Source organism: Oryza sativa, chromosome 10 (assembly GCF_034140825.1).
Source record: "Oryza sativa Japonica Group chromosome 10, ASM3414082v1".
NCBI classification, from domain to species: domain Eukaryota; kingdom Viridiplantae; phylum Streptophyta; class Magnoliopsida; order Poales; family Poaceae; genus Oryza; species Oryza sativa.
Window position 1 is genome coordinate 3798234 of NC_089044.1, and position 18020 is coordinate 3816253.

At 45.4% G+C, this 18020-nt stretch overlaps 2 protein-coding genes across 2 annotated transcripts; both read right to left on the reverse strand.

The window, feature by feature from the left end:
- Positions 1–8864: 8864 nt before the first annotated feature.
- LOC4348150 (uncharacterized) lies at positions 8865–10908 on the reverse strand. Its single transcript, XM_015757740.3, has 3 exons — positions 10769–10908; positions 10417–10661; positions 8865–9883 (listed from the first exon to the last, which is right to left on the reverse strand). The coding sequence occupies exons 2-3, from the start codon at positions 10637–10639 to the stop codon at positions 9033–9035; spliced, it is 1074 nt and encodes a 357-aa protein (XP_015613226.1). The 5' UTR covers positions 10640–10661; positions 10769–10908; the 3' UTR covers positions 8865–9032.
- A 4012-nt stretch (positions 10909–14920) lies between these two features.
- LOC4348151 (small heat shock protein, chloroplastic) lies at positions 14921–16611 on the reverse strand. Its single transcript, XM_015757781.3, has 2 exons — positions 16292–16611; positions 14921–15553 (listed from the first exon to the last, which is right to left on the reverse strand). Exons 1-2 carry the CDS (start codon positions 16494–16496, stop codon positions 15165–15167), a joined length of 594 nt encoding a protein of 197 aa, XP_015613267.1. The 5' UTR covers positions 16497–16611; the 3' UTR covers positions 14921–15164.
- Between the last annotated feature and the right edge of the window lie 1409 nt (positions 16612–18020).

Consider the following 18020-nt stretch of genomic DNA (forward strand, 5'->3'; position numbering starts at 1 on the left):
AGCAAAGCCAGCCCAAAAGAGGGAGCGAGGCGTGGTCCCGGCAAGTTGAAAAAATCTCCATCCCGCTCAGCGGGCACCAGGACCGACGAAGCATCAACGTCAGGGCGCACCGGTGATGACGAAGTAGGTGTCAACATTAATGGCTCCTCAGGAAAAAGCTCTCTTTGGAGACCCATCTCCCTGGTAGACGGGGCCACAACCATGCATGCCGGGGCTGACGAGGGGTGAGTAATGACGCGTGGAGACGGTGGGCCCAGAGCCGCCAAGCCTAGGGAAGAAAGCTGAGGCAGAGCCGGTGACAACGGGCAGCGCACCGGCGAAGGCGTTGAAGGCGAGGCATCCCAGGAGGTGGGGGCTGCCAGCACTGGAGAAGCACCCCCCGGACTCGACATCCGCGGCAGGAAAGGCGCAGCTGGGGGCGGTGGCGTCGTAGCCGGAGGCGATGCCGTCGCAGCTAGGAGCGGAGTCGTCGACTTAGCTGGGGATGAAGCCTCAAGCGCTAGCACAGAGACTCCCTCCAGAATGCACCGAGGCATGCTAGCTGGCATCACCGCCGCCCGAGCGGGGAGCTGCAGATGGGACGCAGGCAAAACGGGTACGCGCTACAACTGCCGTTGAAAACCCCCCGCCGAACCAGAACCCATGTCTGCCACCAAGCGCCGGCCCCAGCCCCGTTGCATCGATGCGACCGAGGAAGGTGTTATGGGTGCGGCGGTGAGGAGGTACGAAGTCATCGTCTGAAGAAGAGCCTTCCCGAGGCTCCTGGAGCGGGTCGACCACCTCCATGATGTGAAGGAGTAGGTCGAACTTGAGACAATGCTTCTCAGACGGTGGAGCCGGCGGCCCTTCGGCTAAGAGCACCTCGAAATATCCGGATCGTCGGTCTCTGGCTCGTTCCACCATTCTTGCGTCGGCTCAGGAATGTCGAGGGCAAATTCCTTGGGAATGGCGGAAGGGTTCACCGCCCAAGGCAGCACTTCCGTCATGCAGGCATCATTCGGCGGGAATGATTCGATGAACTGGCAGTCCACCTTGTTCAATAGCTGCTTGAGCTCTTCTGGCTCGGCCGCATGGGGAGGGAGGCCCTCAATTGCCAGCCGAACGATGTGTCTCATTTTGGTGCTTCGGGCATGAATGGCACGGTGCCAGCGACGAAAGGTGATCCTCGCGCCAGCAACTGCCAAACGGCCTGAGAGATCAAGAACCGCCATGCAGTCTTCCTCGCGCGTGAAGGATATGAGAAAATCGGAGGGTCTAGTCACTTCGACGCGCACATTGTCATAGAGCACACCACAGGAACGACGGAGCTCTTCCACCACCATGGCCGGCGAGACCTCCTGCCGCCCAGAAAGAACGACAACGAGAGCACGGCCCCTCAGATTCTGCTCCCTCAGATTCTGCTCGATGGCCGACATCCGCTGGGTCTAGGAGAGGACCCCCCCTCCCCACGCCCGGGCGGAGAAGAGGGTCGCCAGCGCCTAGCTCATCCATGACTTTTGCCGACGAAGCAGAATCGGGCGCCGACACTGTGACGGGGAGCGCCTGACGAGGGGGAGGGGCACCGGGACAGGAACCGCCGAGAGCGTAGGCGCCTGGACGACGGACGCAGTTGACGGAGCGGTCACGTGGATAGGAGCAGCAGCTGATGCTTCTTTCACGGTCGGGGTACGTGCCGCATGGGCGGTGTGCGCAGGAGCGGTTGGGCGCCGCGGACGAGCGACGGCTGGCGGCGCCTGGATAGGTGGCTCGTCTTCGTCTTCTTGGTGGAAGGTATAGTGGCGCTCAAGGTGGCTCGGATACCAGCAGTGGTAGCACCTTGGCGTAGCCGTGCAGCCGTCTTTAAGGTGGCCCAGACCTAGGCAGCGGAAGCACCTCCCATGGAGCCACCGAGGGATGGGGCGAGCAGGGCGAGTAAAGATGGTGGTTGGACGGCCGGCGGATGGCCCTCCTTTACTCCTCCTCTGGACCACACACCAACCTGCATCAAATGTCTTGCTGCGATAGGGTAGGGGGAGCACGGGAGTCAACCCGTGGGGCCCGGACGACGTCAGCCCAGGAAGCGGCGGAGGACGAGGGCGTAGAGGCGACGGCTTTGTCTGGACGGTGACCGTCGGAGCGGCCAGTCGCCGGAAGGGGTGGGTGGGAGGACGACAACACGGCTCTCACTCTCTCTCTCTCATGGCGCTGGTCTTCCTCAGCAGGTTACCAAATATATATATGATCAATTACCAAATATATATATGATCAAATATAGTGTATCAATAGTTAGCTGAACAAGGGCGTGTACCTGTGCTTCTTCTGAAACTGAACGAATGGATGGCTGCTTCCACTGCTTGGAGTGGCGGCGGCGGGCTCGCACGAGGCGAGCGGCTCCCTCGTCGACGACGATGGCTCCGGCGGGATGTCCACTACTTGGAGTGGCGGCGGCGGGCTCGCACCTGGCGAGCGGCTCCGGCGGAGGCGGTGGTGGCGGGAAGCAGCGGGCGCGTAGGAGGCGGCGGCGGCGATACTGCCCGCTCCCTCGGCGACGACGACGGCTCCGGCGGGAGGCGGTGGCCATAGGCAATCCGAGGCAGCGGCGGGGTAGGGGAATCGGGAGCGCAGCCCAGCGAGCGGAGTGAAGGCGGCGGGCTCGCACGAGAGGCGGTGGTAGGGGACGACGCCGGCGACGAATATGGCTCCGACGGGAGGTCCACTGCTTGGAGTGGCGGCGGCGGGCTCGCACGAGGCAAGCGGCTCTGGCAGAGGCGGGGAGCGACGGGCGCGTAGGAGGCGGCGGCGGCGATGTGGCCCGCTCCCCGGTGAGGCGGTGAGTGGAGTGGCGGCGGCGGCGCCCAGGGGGGCGACGCGTGAGGGATTTTTTTTTCTTTTTCTTTTGTCTTGACCGATCGCTAATTTCTGTAACCGCTGCTTTCCTCCTCGAGGTGGGATCACTAATTGCAGGGGTGATCCAACTTTTGATATAAGCCGTTGGATGAATAGATATAAGCCGTTGGTCAGGAAAAATAGGTGTTTGATGAAATCGTGCTTTTTATAGTAGTATAGATGTTTACGACCCATCCTTGTATGGATACTTGTTTCTCCTGACTTTATTCTAGATTTCCTCCCAACTTCGGGGTTTAACACCTATACACCAACACTTGTGGAATAAGTGAGATTAAACACCTATCACTATGTTGGATGTTTTATTATCTGAACTTTTATGCAGATGTTGGCGGTATAGAATCGGCATTTAATAACCGCCAACACCTACCACCTGGGTAAAACCTTAAGCAACAAGTCTAGCTTTATTTCTCACAATCAAACCATCCTCATTTTGTTTATTTTAGAAAACCCACTTGGTTCCAATAGTATTATGTCCAAAAGGTGGTTCAACTAAAGTCCAAACTTTGTTTCTCTCAAAATTTTCAAGTTCTTCATGCATGGCGTTAAACCACGATTCATCAGTTAATGCATGAGTAACATCTTTGGGTTCAAAAGAAGCAACAAATGTAGAATTTGCACAAACATCATGAGTCGTTACCTTAGACCTTGTAGTCTGCTCACGTATATTACCAATAATTTGTTCTGGCAGATGTCGTCGTTGAATATGCAAAGGAGCAACGACTTCTGAAGTTGTTTCACGTTCTGTACCCTCACTGGTCGAAGTTGTAGCCTTTGGAGGACCATCTCGATCAGCATCAACAGAATCGGAACCCGACGACCATGGCCGGTCTGACTGCACCTCCTGTGCCAGTCTGACCGGAGGCGTTCCGGCGATCTGACCGGCCTGGCGCCCGGTCTGATCGGCCGAGCCGACCTCATCATCGTCGTTGTCGCTGTTGTCTTCAAAAAATACGACCATCCTCCCCCTGAACCTGTGACAAAGTACCTGCAATTTCGGATCTAGTACCTGGACTAGCCTCATCAAAAGAAACTTCGCAAGTCTCAACAATTTTGTTAGTTTCCAAAACAAGTACATGATAGCCACGTGAATGTGCGGGGTAACCAAAAAACATTCCATCGGTAAAGCGTGCCTCAAACTTATCCAAATTTCCAGATTTCAAGACAAAGCATTTGCAACCAAAAACACGCAAACGTGAAACTTTGGGTTGATGTCCAAATCGAAGCTCATAAGAAGTTTTTCCAAGTTTTGACCTTAAGAAAACATACCACTTTCCTCCAACAGATTGCACTCTAGCTGGACCAACAGTGTCCATGTGTAATAGCTATCCCGGTGCATCCGTCATCACAGAAACAATAGGGGCATGTGAAGAAGAAACCATCTTAGCATGACGACACGGTGTACAAACCAAATCAAGATCTTTCTTAAGTTTAGGCAAACCACGAACAAGATCCAAACCACTTAATCTAGTGAGATGATCAAAACCAACATGTCCAAGTCTACGGTGCCAAAACATCACATCCTTATTAAACTTAGCAACCAAATATGTTATCACATGTGAAACCGGATTTTCAAAATCAGCTTTAAACACTCTTCCATAGCGAGAAATATTCAACATAGAATCACCACAAGAATCAAATACTTTACTTCCAGTTTTCTTAAAGTGAACCTCAAAATTTTCATCAACAATTTGTGAAACTGAAAGCAAATTATACTTTAAGTCCTCAACCAAAGCTACATTTTTCAATTCAAACTTGTCATTTACCTTGAACTAACCTGTAGCGAGAACGGCACTAGTAGAAACATCACCAAAGATCATCGATTCAGTCTTAGATGTCTGTTTGAGGGAGGAGAACCAATTTTTATCACCGGTCATGTGTCGCGAACAACCGGAATCCACGATCCACATGTTCTCCTTCCTCACCACCAAAGCCTACACACAAGAAGATGTCGAAGCCTCAGTACTGGGGTTAGATAATAAGAATTTAGAAATCCAGTACTGAGACACACGACCAGTAGATCCAATAGGCATGTACCCACGTGCAAAAACAGTTTGAGAATTTTTAGAAAAATCTCTCCAAGGCCGGTCTGACCGAAGTATAGTAGCTGGTCTGACCGATGCACAGCCACCGGTCTGACCAGTCGCCGGTATGACGGCGGGACCCACTGCGGTCTAACCGATTTCCTCAAGGGAAAACCAGATTTTTGCCACTTTGATTTTGCAATTGCAATTTCTCTCTCCTTTTTCTGTTTACGAGCTAATCTGAAACAAAATCTAACAATATGTCCATCTTTACCACAAAAAGAACAAGTACACTTTTTTTTAGAAGATGGTTTTGAAAGATTTGTTTTTGTTTCTCTTAGTGTTGTAGAAAGAGAAGGCCAAATTCCAGCAGACTTAAAAACTGTTTTCTTAGCACTTGGTTTTGTCAAAATTTCACCATATTTAGTCACACTCAAAACGTTTGGTTGATTTTTGGTGAAATATTCATGAACATCAAAACCAACTCCTCTATTGTAACTAGTCACTTTAGATTGATCCAAAATCATGTTAAGTTGTTTCTTACCATCAGAAAATCTTTGCAAAGAACTTTTCAAATAAGAAAGCTCCTTTTCCAAATTAGCATAATTTTCACAATCTACCATGACACCTTTGCTTTTACAAAATTTGGGGCAAGAAAGCACTTCATTGTTTTTCACAATATCCTCCATGTACTCAACACGTCCTAAAGCATCTTTTAGTTTCATCTTATTTAATGTGCATGTTGAGCTATCCAAAACATCATGTTGTTGTTTAAACTTTTTGGCACAAATCATGTTAAACATCAAACTAGCATGAAAAGCAATTTGATATTTTTTTCAACAAATTTTTAGTAAAAAACAACTCATCCAAAGTGCGTGTATGCAAGGCAAATCCAAGAGCAAGAGAAGATCTATTTTTCAAATCATGTGCAGCATTGACATCTCTAATTTTTGAAATCTCATTCATTAAAACCTCACAATTTTTACAATCATCATCATTGGGAATAAGAGATTTTAATCTAGCAATTTCAGAATTAAGAGATTTAATAATAAATTCCTGTTTCCTATACATCTTCTCACACTTCTTATTTTTAGCACTTAAAATAAGAATAGCTTCTTCAAAAGAACTCACCTCATTGTCTTCACACTCTGAATCCGATTCACCACGTGCCATGAAGCAAACACCGGAGATGTTCTTTCCCTTATCTTCATCTTCACTTTCTCCATCTATATTGCTTAAAGGCTCAAAAGCGGCATAGACTTTCTCAAACATCTTCTTGAGATTCTCCTTAGTCTTCTCCCCTTTGAACGTGCTCTTTGGCTTGTTCTCCTTGGTCTTCTCACCATCATTGTCTTTCTTCTTGCCTTTATTCAAAGCTTAGGACAATGCGAGCGAAGGTCATTAAGAGCACCACATTCAAAGCAACGATTTGGACCACCTCTTCTCCTGTACCTAACATTGTTCATAGCTCGAGCAAACTTGTTAGTGACCAAAGCCAAGTCCTCCTCCTTGAACTATTTGAGTTGCTCATCGAACATAGCATTAATTAAAGAAAGAATAGTATAATTCAACGAAGAAGCACCAACATTCAAAGAATTCGAAGAAGAAACCAAAGCACTAGAATTAGAATCAACTTTACGAGAAAGAATATTCATCTCATGTGTTTTGAGTTTTGTGTAAAGCGAATCCAAAGTCAACGTAGACATATCAACAGACTCTTGAATTGATGTAACTTTCATCTCCCAAATAGACATGTCAAGACCATTCAAAAAATGACGAGAAACCTTAGATTGTGTGTAATTTATATCATAAGAAGAATCAACAGATCTAAGATCACTCAAAATTTTGTTGAACCTAGAAAGATAGTCATCCAAAGCTTCTCCATGTTTCATCTCAAATTTTATGTACTCCTTTTTGAAAAGATCTCGATGAAGTTCTTTAATATTGGTAGTTCCTTGATGAAAATTTCTCAAAGCAATCGAAATCTCATTGGCGGTTTGAAGATGAGAAACACGATCAAAATCCGAACGAGAAATCCCACTCAAAAGAATATTGTGAGCTTTGCAATTATTTTCAAATTCAGTTTTTAAAGCAGCAGTATTAATTTGATCAGGAATCACATAAGGATTAGAAACTTTTTTCCAAATATCAAGATCCTTAGCCATAATGTAAGATTGCATCTTACTACACCAATAAGGAAAATCCGTTCCATCGAAAACATGGGGCTTAGTTATAAACTTATTAGCCATGGCAAAAACTCTAGATCGGTTAAAATCTAAAGAAGAAAACAAGGCTCTGATATCACTTGTAGGATCGAAACACAAGAACTAAGCCAACCAGAGGGGGTTAAATGGTTGGTATACCCAAAAACCCAAACTTTTTGCGGAATTAAATGTTACCCTCAAATTCAACGCATCGCGGTCTGACCGAAGTAGTCGCACTGGTCTGACCGCCTGGAGATCGTCGGTCTAACCGAGGTAGTAATATCAGTCGAACCGCTGAGATCAAACCCTGCCTCCTGAAGTCGCCTGATGTCGTCGACGGTCAGACCGTAAGTACGCCGCCGGTCTGACCACCACAATGCCGCCGGTCTGACCGCCGGTGTTTCGCCGGTTAGACCGCCGAACCCGAGAAAACACAAATCGAAGAACTCTCAAAGTAGATGACAACTTTATTACTTCTCTTTATGTTTACAAAGTGTAACAACAGCACTCCTCATGAAAATCTCGATTAAACTCGAAACCCTAACTAAACTTTCAACTCAATGCTCTCAAAAGCGATACCGGGAAACCTCATGCTCTCTCTCTATTTATACATGATGTAGGCAGCCTAATGCCACGAACCAAACTCATACTAGAAGTCCTAATCCACCTAGGAAACCTTCCCGTACAAGAAACAAACTTTACAAACTCCAATCATACCAAATTTGGACTCCTTGTAAATTCGACTCCGCATCCCATACGCACACAATACCTCCATCGTATGCCATATGGAATCTTCACCAACCACATGCATTGACCTCTAGCCTAAGTATCTTACATGATATCTGACTGTCACGAACATTGCCTTATCCCCAAGTCAACTCCCGATCCATCACCGACAATACTCTCCCGAGGCATCTAAGTCACCTACACATGAATCAAACAAAGAAACCATATTCCGAGGCCAAGCTATCTCCAACTTGACTCATTACTAGCAAAGAACAGTATTACATATGCATAGTATCCATCTAGAAGCCATAAACATGAAACAATCACGGATATCCAAACAAACAACCCGAAACCGAAACCGACACAGAGTCGGCCAGTCAGACCGCGGGCTGAGCCGGTCTGACCGCGCGATACATGCCGGTCTGACTGGCAGCACCTGCCCAGTTTAACCGGACCCAACAAAAACAGTAACCCTGTTCATCACCTGAAAAATCAATCATCTCCAAAACCACTTCGCCAATAATCTCCAATATCAAAACCAATAATCACAGATGCCAATTGTTCATCACAAAATAAAGAATGAAAAACACTTTGATTTTACACGATGGAGATCGTATGACTCAATGAGCCACTCTTCGATTCCGTAAATCTGGATTGTCTCCGGGACCCCTACTCATTTGCCCTATGTCATTTTCTCTTCTTCATCTTAGCAGGGTTTTCATGTTTGAATTTTGATATTCTTGCACTATAGTTATTGTTGGGTTTAGTCCCACATCGGTAATTGATGATGGAGGAGCACGACTTAAAAGGTGGGGGCGGTTCTCACCTATCAGACTAGTCTTTTGGGTTGTGTAGGCCCAGGACCTAAAGTTATGGCTCCGGTTGGGCATATAGTGGAGCAGCAGACCCAATGTGACTTGGGTGGCCCACGGTGGTGGGCCAGGTTGCGCACTCTAACGGTTATTATGTGGATATCTGGGACATTACACCATCACTGAAACGGTAAATGGTCGACCATAGCAAATCATATCGATCAAATAACTTTATTTCATAAAAATTAAAGTGAACCAACTGCGTGCAGTGAAAATTGCCCCTCTGAGCATGACAACCATGTACATAAACATATCTTCTCTCCTCTCATGGGGTTTAATCTATTCTAATCTTTATTCTCACATGCCCACCACGGTTAATTTGCTCATCCTAGGTTGGCTTCACGGGTACCAGGAGGATTCTTTGGCGGCTCATTGGCATTTCTAGGAGGATCCTTCGTCGGCACACCTGTACCTCCTGCAAGATTATTCCTTGGTGCCTCATTGGCAGGAGGATCATCCTTGGGTGCCACATTTCTACCTCCGGCAAGATTATTCTTTGGTGGTTCTCTCGCAGGAGGATCATCCTTCGGTGGCACATTTCTACCTCCGGCCAAATTATTCTTCGGTAGCTCCCTTGCAGGAGGATCATCCTTCGTTGGCACATTTCTACCTCCGGCAAGATTGTTCTTGGGTGGCTCTCTCGCAGGAGAATCATTCGGTTGAACACTGATACCTACTCCAAGATCATTCTTCGGCGACTCTCTCGCAGGAGGATCAATCCTCGACTGCACACTTGTGTTTCTCACAAGATTATTATTCTTCGGTGGCGAATTGGCAGGAGGAGGATCGACGACCTTCGGCTGCGCAGTTCTAACTGCAGCTGGAGACTGTGATTGCTGCCCTATCCTGACTACGGTGCGACGCAGGTTTGTGTTCTTGGGGATGGTCACCTCCAGCATGCCGGCCTTCAGCTCGGCTGTCACCTGGCTGCTGACAAACTCCTTGGTCAGGAGCAACCGGAGATGGAAGGAGCCAACGCCTTGGACGTCGTCGAGCCGCCGCGGGTCGCCGCGACCGGCCTTACGCTTGATCTCGAGCAATTCGTCGGTGGTGGTGATCTCCAGGTCGTCCTCCGTCAGGCCGGGCACCTGCAACCACAGCTGGACGTTGCCCTCGTCATCCTTGATTTCCCACCGTTCTTTCCCCTCCGGTGGCGGGACTTGGTACAGTAGAGCTGAATTGGATCACATATTATCACATTAAAAACCCCTTTGAATCACTGGAATGAAAAAAACGAAGTAATAGGAAAAATATAGAATTCTGACAGGAATAGTGTAAAACAGAGAAATACAAAACACACGAAAAACTTAATTAGGAATAACCGTTTGATTGAACTGCATGAAAATATGAGAACTTGAGGAGAGATAAAGACTCAAATATTTTTTTCCATGAGGTTCTACCTCATGTTAAATTTTCTCCAAAATTTGAATAAGAAGACACATTACATAGGAATTTCATAGGATTCCATAGGATCAATTTCTTTGATTCAAAGGGCTAAAGGGCTATGTAGGAAAAGTTCTTATAGAAATAAAATCCTCTAAAATTCCTATAAATTTTCTTTGAATCAAAGGGGCCTTAAGTTTTATTGCAATTAATTTGTTGAATTCATTTTGATTTCTAGGTATATTAGCCACAGTTAGAAAAGAGAAAATCAAAGCTGAGAAGAACAAAAAAAAACAGAGAAGTGAATTGAAGGAGAGTCACTACCGGTGGGAGGAATGTTGAGCACAGGGCGATGTTTCTCCGGCGGGCCAACAGAACGTGCCACCGGAAGAGTAGGCCGCCTGCACTTGACGGCGGCGGAAGCCGGGAAGAACGGCGGCGGCGGCGGCCTCCATGACTGTGTATGGCTAACCCGCCGTGCGCCGGAGGACGCCCGCGTCACCGGCGACCGGCTCGCCGGAGCGTAAGAGGCCACAACCATCGACATTACGACAATCAACACACACGCGCTATAGCATAGAAAGAAAAGTAATTAACAAGTCAAGAATCAAATATATATATCATCATATGTATAGGAGGAGATCGAAATGTATAATGGGTTAGCTGTAGTACATGCCTTCTCTCTTCACTCTGGTCTAGTGATCTGAAGCCATTTGTTGCTGATTAATACTGAGTACAGGGAAGCTAATAAGCGAGAGTTTATATATAGAGAGAAAGGAAAAGCAGCTAGGACTGAAGTGTTGGTCATTTTGGGCACTTTGCTTGGTCGGGTTAGCAGGGTATAATTAAAGAGAGGAAAAATTCAGATCGAAGGGCTGTAGATACCAGGCCGGGAAGCTGCTTTGGTACGTAAAGCATTATTCTCCGGTGGATCAGTGGATGCTGCATTATCTGTGCCTTGTAGTACGTACGAGCAACAGTTTGACGTGTTCTATCAGTGTCGGCCATGAGTGTTTCTTTTTTTCTCCTTTTTTCTTTTACTCTTTTTCCTTTCTTCACGAGGAGGAGATGCTACTCATCATCATGCTGCGTTAGTAGTCGAAATTGTAACTCGATTAAAAAACTGAGGTACTAATTGTCGTAATGGTCATGATGAACCAATTAATCCAAAACCAAATTAATGTTTATCAGATCTCGAGAGTGCATCTCGATGATTCCACAATTCATGGGCTCCCAAAATACTTATTTCTGTTTGTTTTCCTCTTATCCGGCTTCAAGTTTCACAACTCAAATAGGATAATGTTTTTTTAAAACTTTTATAATATTTTGTTGAGGGGTATTTTTGGTCACGGATACAGTCGAAGATTGTTCCCTTGTTAATGGCGTTGAAACTGGAATCGTAGTGGCATTTTGACAACTGACAACACTAGAAGAAAACCAGTGGAATCTGTGAAAATAAGAAAACTGAGATGGTAAACTGACAAATAACACAAGCGCCCTAATGGCAATATAATGCAATCGGCCCCACAGAGAAACTACTAGCCTCATCTCTTCACATATGCTTATGCTTACCAGCTAAAATTTAAATTTTCAATCTTAAATTTCAAGTTGATTTTGGGGTTTTTTCATTGAAGTTTATTTTCCAGCATTTTCTTTTAGATCTCTAAAAATACGTATATAAAAGTTTTATTCACAAATTATTTTTCGTTAGCAAATATGTCCGTTTGGCTTATTCCTTAATTATAGTTGCCACGAAGTTGTCTTGACCAAGTTAACTTAATTAACTAGCACGAAGTTGTCTTGACCAAGTTAATTAATTAAGTTCTATCTTTATATATAGTTGAAATTAAGTTGTGCAAAAATAAATCAAGTTTCAACATATCTAAAGTAGCCAACACTAGAATTTCTATTTAGATACCTGAGTAATGTCTAGGTGGAAGTGTTATATGTATCTAACTAGATGATGCCGGTCCCACGTCTTACTGCAGGATGGTATTACACAGATTACGGTTTTGAAATGATATGCTGAAAAAGAAAGGGCGAACAAAAGAAAAGGCATTTAGTAGTTCACAATAAACCAAAATATGATTGTCCTTAGATGACTTGGAATAATCTTTTGATATTAGGCTAACTCGTAAACTCATCAATGTAATGTCCATATATGCAATGTGCCACAATAAGTGCGAAAGAAATTGCACCTTGTTATAAATAGGGATAAGTCCATTTTACACCCTTCAATTCTTCGTTTTGTCTAAAATACACCCAAAACTCTAAAATTGGATATTTCACATACTATGACTTTCAATAACATTCACTTTACACCCCAGAGTGGTTTTTACCCTGGTTTTGGTACACCCCAGGATGCCATGTCAGCGGTCCCTGCCTGTCATGGTGTTTTCTTCCTCCTTCACCCTCGCCGAGCTTGAGGCGGCCATGGAGATCTCGCATGCTTGAGAGAAGAGGGGGCGGCGGCCATGACAAGGTCGGCGTCGAGATTGATGCGGAGCTCACCCCCTTTGTCGTGCTCGGGAGAAGCACGAGGTTGGCGGCTAGCTCGACGCAGAGCCTGCCCCATTGGCTGAGGTCAGAGAAGAGGGGGACTAGCGATGAGTGGCGAGGTTAGAGAAGAGGGGTCATCGAGCACAGAAAAGAAGGTTCACCAACAAGCTCTATCAAGGATTGATGGACGTGGACAAACCCCACTGCATCTGGGTCTAGTGGCGGCTGGTTGAAATTTGGGAGTCTCTCCTCCCCAACATCTACGAGAGTACGAGACCAAGGTGCGGCTCTTCGATTCTCTCCTCCACAAGGCCTCTACTGTCCCTAGCTCCGCCACCACCCTAGACCCAGCACCTGCCGCCCCCTTGCCAAGGTCGAAGAAGATGAGTGCCGGTGGCGAGGCCTCGAGCCCACGACAAGCTCGATGGAAGAGCCGAGGCCGCTGGGCCTCCACCACTTCGAGTTTGTCATTGTCCGTGTCATCTCCGCATCCAACTCGAGCTTGCTCAAAGCTGCACCATCTTCACCGCTTGGTTGCCATTGTCTGCTGCCTTTTCCAGTCTAGAATTAGGCTGAGGCAAATGCGGAGGCCAGTGGAGCTCGAGCTTAGACAGCGGAGCTCCACCGCAGCTCTCCTCATGAAGCTTATGGTATGAGGGATCAGTCTCAAGCACCTGACTGGGCTGTAGGGGAGAGGCATGGAGCTCGTTGGATGGCGTTACCTGCGGCGGCCGCAGCAAAAGGGCATGGAGCTGGGGCGCGGGGGGGGGGGGGGGGCGCCCCGGATATATATATTCTACACCCCCACCCCTCCTTCCCAGCCCAACTACTAAGCCCATCCCGCCCTCCCGGGCACGGCCCCGCCTTCCCCTACTCCTCCTCCTCCTCCCCGATCTCTCTCTCTCCATTGCCCCCCTCCTCCCTCTTTTTTTTTCGCCTTTTCTTCTCCTGGCGCACTCCTCTACTTTTTTTTCTTTTATTCGCTTTTTCTTCTCCTAGCGCACTCCTCTACTTTCTTTTTTCTTTTATTCGTTTTTTCTCTCCCATCTGCCATTTTTCCTTCTATTTTATAGAAAAATTAAAAATAAATTGATGAATTCAAGACTAGAACCATTTTCCCTTCTATTTTATAGAAAAATTAAAAATAAATTGATGAATTCAAGACTAGAACCCATGATCTCATGGTTCATAACAAACTCTACTAACCTATTCACCTCTATGACACTATGTGATTTGAGATCATTGTTTGCTTTCTTTATATATTTGTTCAAATTTTGTGAACACAAACCCGTTATGTTACTGTAGGAATCATACTTTTTTACTATGATTCGGTAGTAACATTATCGCAGAAGTGCAGTAACACGATATGTTACTGTGAAATGTATAGGTCATTACTGTGAAATTTATAGGTCGTTACTGTACGTTTTGCAGTAGCATTGAGATGAAATTGTAGTAACAGAGAACATATGATATTAACGGTAATACTATAGTACCACTACTTGTGTATAGCTAAATTTTTAAATCTCAATCTTATGAAAAATACAAGTGTTAAAAAGTACTTCTCTTTGTCCATACAAAGATACATAATAGCAAGCTTAGTATAAGTATACTTTTGGAATTCTAATCTTTAACCAATAATATCTCTCACATCGCATATTATTTTTAGAATCGCTTTCACCATAATGCTTTAAAACGACATTACAACGAGACAATAGTCCTGTTACTACACAATGATTGAGACAAAAAATACTTAACGAAACTAGATCCACCATGACTATTTTATAACGCTGTTACTGTAGAAAGTAGTCGTGTTACTACACATTGGCCGTCGCGTTACTACGCCGTTCCAGCGAGACGAGAACTTAAAAAAAGTAAACCTCAATCTTTAGAGAGCAATATCTCTCATGTTATATATAATTTTTCTAATCCATCTGCACCATGATGTTTGAAAAAAAGTGCTTAACAAAACTAGATCTATCATGACTATTTTTCGATGTTGTTACTACGAGAAAGTTGTCCTGTTACTAAACGATGACCGTTATGTTACTGCGGAATTCCTGCGAGACGTAACACAAAGTGGTAGGCGGGGGAGGGAGTCAATGGGCGGGTTTGTCTCGGGTTTGACCAGCGGGAGGAGGCTTTGACTATTCTTTGACTGAGGTGGAAGGGGGGATTTGGACCCTAGGAAGGGTGGGGGCGATGGGATTGACCTATGGGAGAGGGGGGTGTAGAGTAGTTATTCTAAGGAGATGTATACCAGAGATGTTCATAGAATTTTTTTTTTAGAATATCTACCAGGGAATACATCACACATGCATGCAGGCACAAGTGAAAGCACAACAAAGATGATCATTTTATTTATTTGGATGCAGCCGGAATAAAGCTTGCATACATAAGCATACTCAACCTTAGGAAAACAGCAAAGGATGTATACATAGAGAGAGAGAGATCAGATCATGGACCAGTTATTGATATATATGAGCTAGAATCTTAGGCAAGATATAACTTGCACCGTTGCTCCGATCCTTCATCACAGATGACCATATATGAATTCCATGGAAGCTCACTGAATTCTACTTGACAGAGATATCGACATTGATCTTCCTGCGGACACTCTCCTTGACCTTGCCAATGGTGAGCTTCAGCTCGCCGGAGGTGAGCTTTGCCTGGACACCCTCTCTACTGTACCCCGCCGGGAGGAGCAGCCGCGCGTAGATCCCGCCGCCGCTGAACTCGTCGGCGGTGGCCTCCTGATGATCTGCAATGGCACCGGAAGTAGGAGTATTGTAGTTGCTCTTTGGGCTCGCCTTCTTCTTCTTCTTGATGACGAGCACGTCCTCGTCGATCTCGACGATCAGATCTGCCGGAGAAAGCCCCGGCACGTCGAACCACAGGCTCACTTCATCTTTGTTCTCCGCCACCTGCCACCGCTCGCCGTCCACCGGCACCGGGTTCACCAGAACTTCACATGCATTTGGAAATCAAATAACCAAATTAATGGATAATTCATTCCCTTTTTTCCCTTCATGTGTTGCGTATGTGTTGTTTACAGCAAATATATATAGTTTTGTCATTAATTGATTTGTGAACTGGTTAATGGACTTTCTAATTAATACATCTATGAGTTGGCCATGAATCCAAACTTACACAATAGTGCCATGCATCCTAGCCTAAAACAGCAGTTCCAATTTTTATGGGTTCTTAGTTGCAGTTCTTATTAGATATTTGTATTTTTATGCCTCCATATCTTAGCTTTTTTTGTTTTAAGTATCTTAAAACATAGTCTAAAATACATATTTTCTTTAATTTAAAAAATCATATTCAACCCAACAAGGTAAACTATTGAGGGAAACTTATAACACATTTTTTTTGTTGTAATAAGACTACAGATATCACTTCAAATAAATAAACTAGTGATAATTCTTACTAAATGTTTTCTGCCGATTTATCAGAAATAACTATTTGAATATTGTCCTTGAAGATCATTCCATGTCATAACGGCATTAAGTTTTTTCAGGGTGAGAAAATACCATGCATTCCAATAACTTTATAAACCTCATAACACAAAAACTAAACATATATTATATTTGCAGACATAGGAAGTAATGGTATATAGTGTGTAAACGTAATTCTTTCGAAAGGCATAAATAAATAAAAGTGTGCCATTCATGGTGCAATGACAATGTGACAAATAACTCACCAACGGGTGAAATGCTGAATGGCGACACATCTATTTTTGGGTCCCCTGGTTTGTTGGAGCTAATTGCGAAGCACGGCGAAAGAGGCCTAGATTTCCTCTCCGACGCAAGGGAAACAAACGCTGCCGGTTTCTTGGATAAGAGACTGCCAGCAGAGCTCACCGTGGGGCGGATGCTCAGGAAGGTGCACGAGGTCACCGTCGACATGTCAACTTGTGGAGGTACAGCTTGATTTCTCAAGATAAATTGTATGATGAAGGAAAAGGCTAATGCAAGAGGGTAAGAGTACTACTACCAGCTCTTGATCTTGTGTGGGCTTAGCTGTGTTATAGAAGGGGCCTTTTTATAGGTCTTACGGACTGCAGAATGTTAAACTGTGTGAGGAGGAGGTGATCACCTTTGCTTGGGCCATGCACCACTTGGAATAATTAAAGAGGTTTGTGAGTTAGTTGCTTTTGTAAAGGAATTTGCAGCAGCAGCTGGTTAAGATTATTCCAATCTTGTTGCTGCAAGGCAGGGGAAGGAATAAGACCAGGCGATGTACACATGTTTATAGTACTACCCCCATTTGGTCAGTCTAGAATCTGGGGTTCAATTGCTCAGGAAAGCAGTTGATCGGTGATCACGAAGTGCATGCAGCATCAGGAAACATGAGGACAAAGAATGCATAATTCAGCCGTATTAGTTATCACCACTGCTTTATGCACAGTTCATATTCTTAGTGTGCAGTCCAAGTATTTAGACATGAAGTTTGTAATATGCCAATCCCTTCTTTCTGTAAAGTTGGGACCCAAAGCTGAAACCTCAGTGTTCCACGTCATCATTAATTATCAGCTGTTTGATCAGTGGATGAGATCGCATATGAACATTGGATGAGAAGATCTCCGGGTGAGATATCGAACAGTGCAAAAACCTCCCTCTGTAGAAATATACGATGGTAGCAGCCTAAGAAACCGTCGCTAAGAATAAGGAGATGAGAGGCCATGGGCCATGGTTAATGCCATTTATTCTCCTCCAAAATCTCTCTTAATTCTTCCAGATTTTTCACTAATCATATGCATGTAGCTGAACAGAGCCAACGCCATTTGATCCGAAGAGGCCAAGAGTATGGGGAGCGTAGAATCGAAACACAAGAACTAAGCCAACCAGAAGGAGGATGAATGGTTGGTATACCCAAAAACCAAAAACTTTTAGCGGAAATAAAAGTTACCCTCGAAATCGATGGAGATCAGTCTGACCGGAGTAGATTAGCCGGTCTGACCGAAGCGTAGCCGCCGGTCTGACCGGTGTTGAATCTCCGGTCTGACCATCGATGTCACCTGCCGCGCCTGTCGCCGCCGCAGGTCTGACTGCCGTGTTCCCGCCGGTCTGACCGCCGGTAGATCGCCGGTTAGACCGCCGAAACCCGGTAAACACAAATCGAAGAACTCTTAAAGTAGATGACGACTTTATTGATTCTCTCTATGTTTACAAAGTGCACCAACAGCACTCCTTACAAAAAATTTCGACTAAACTCAAAACTCAACTCAATTGCTCTCTAAAGCGATACCGGGAAGCCTCACGCTCCCCCTCTATTTATACAAAGGTAGGCAGCTTAAAGCCACGAACCAAACTCATACTAGGAGTCCTAAACACCTTAGGAAACTCTCTAGTACAAGACACAAACTTTGCATAACCAATCATACCAAATTTGGACTCCTTCCAAATTCGACTCCGCATCCCATACGCACA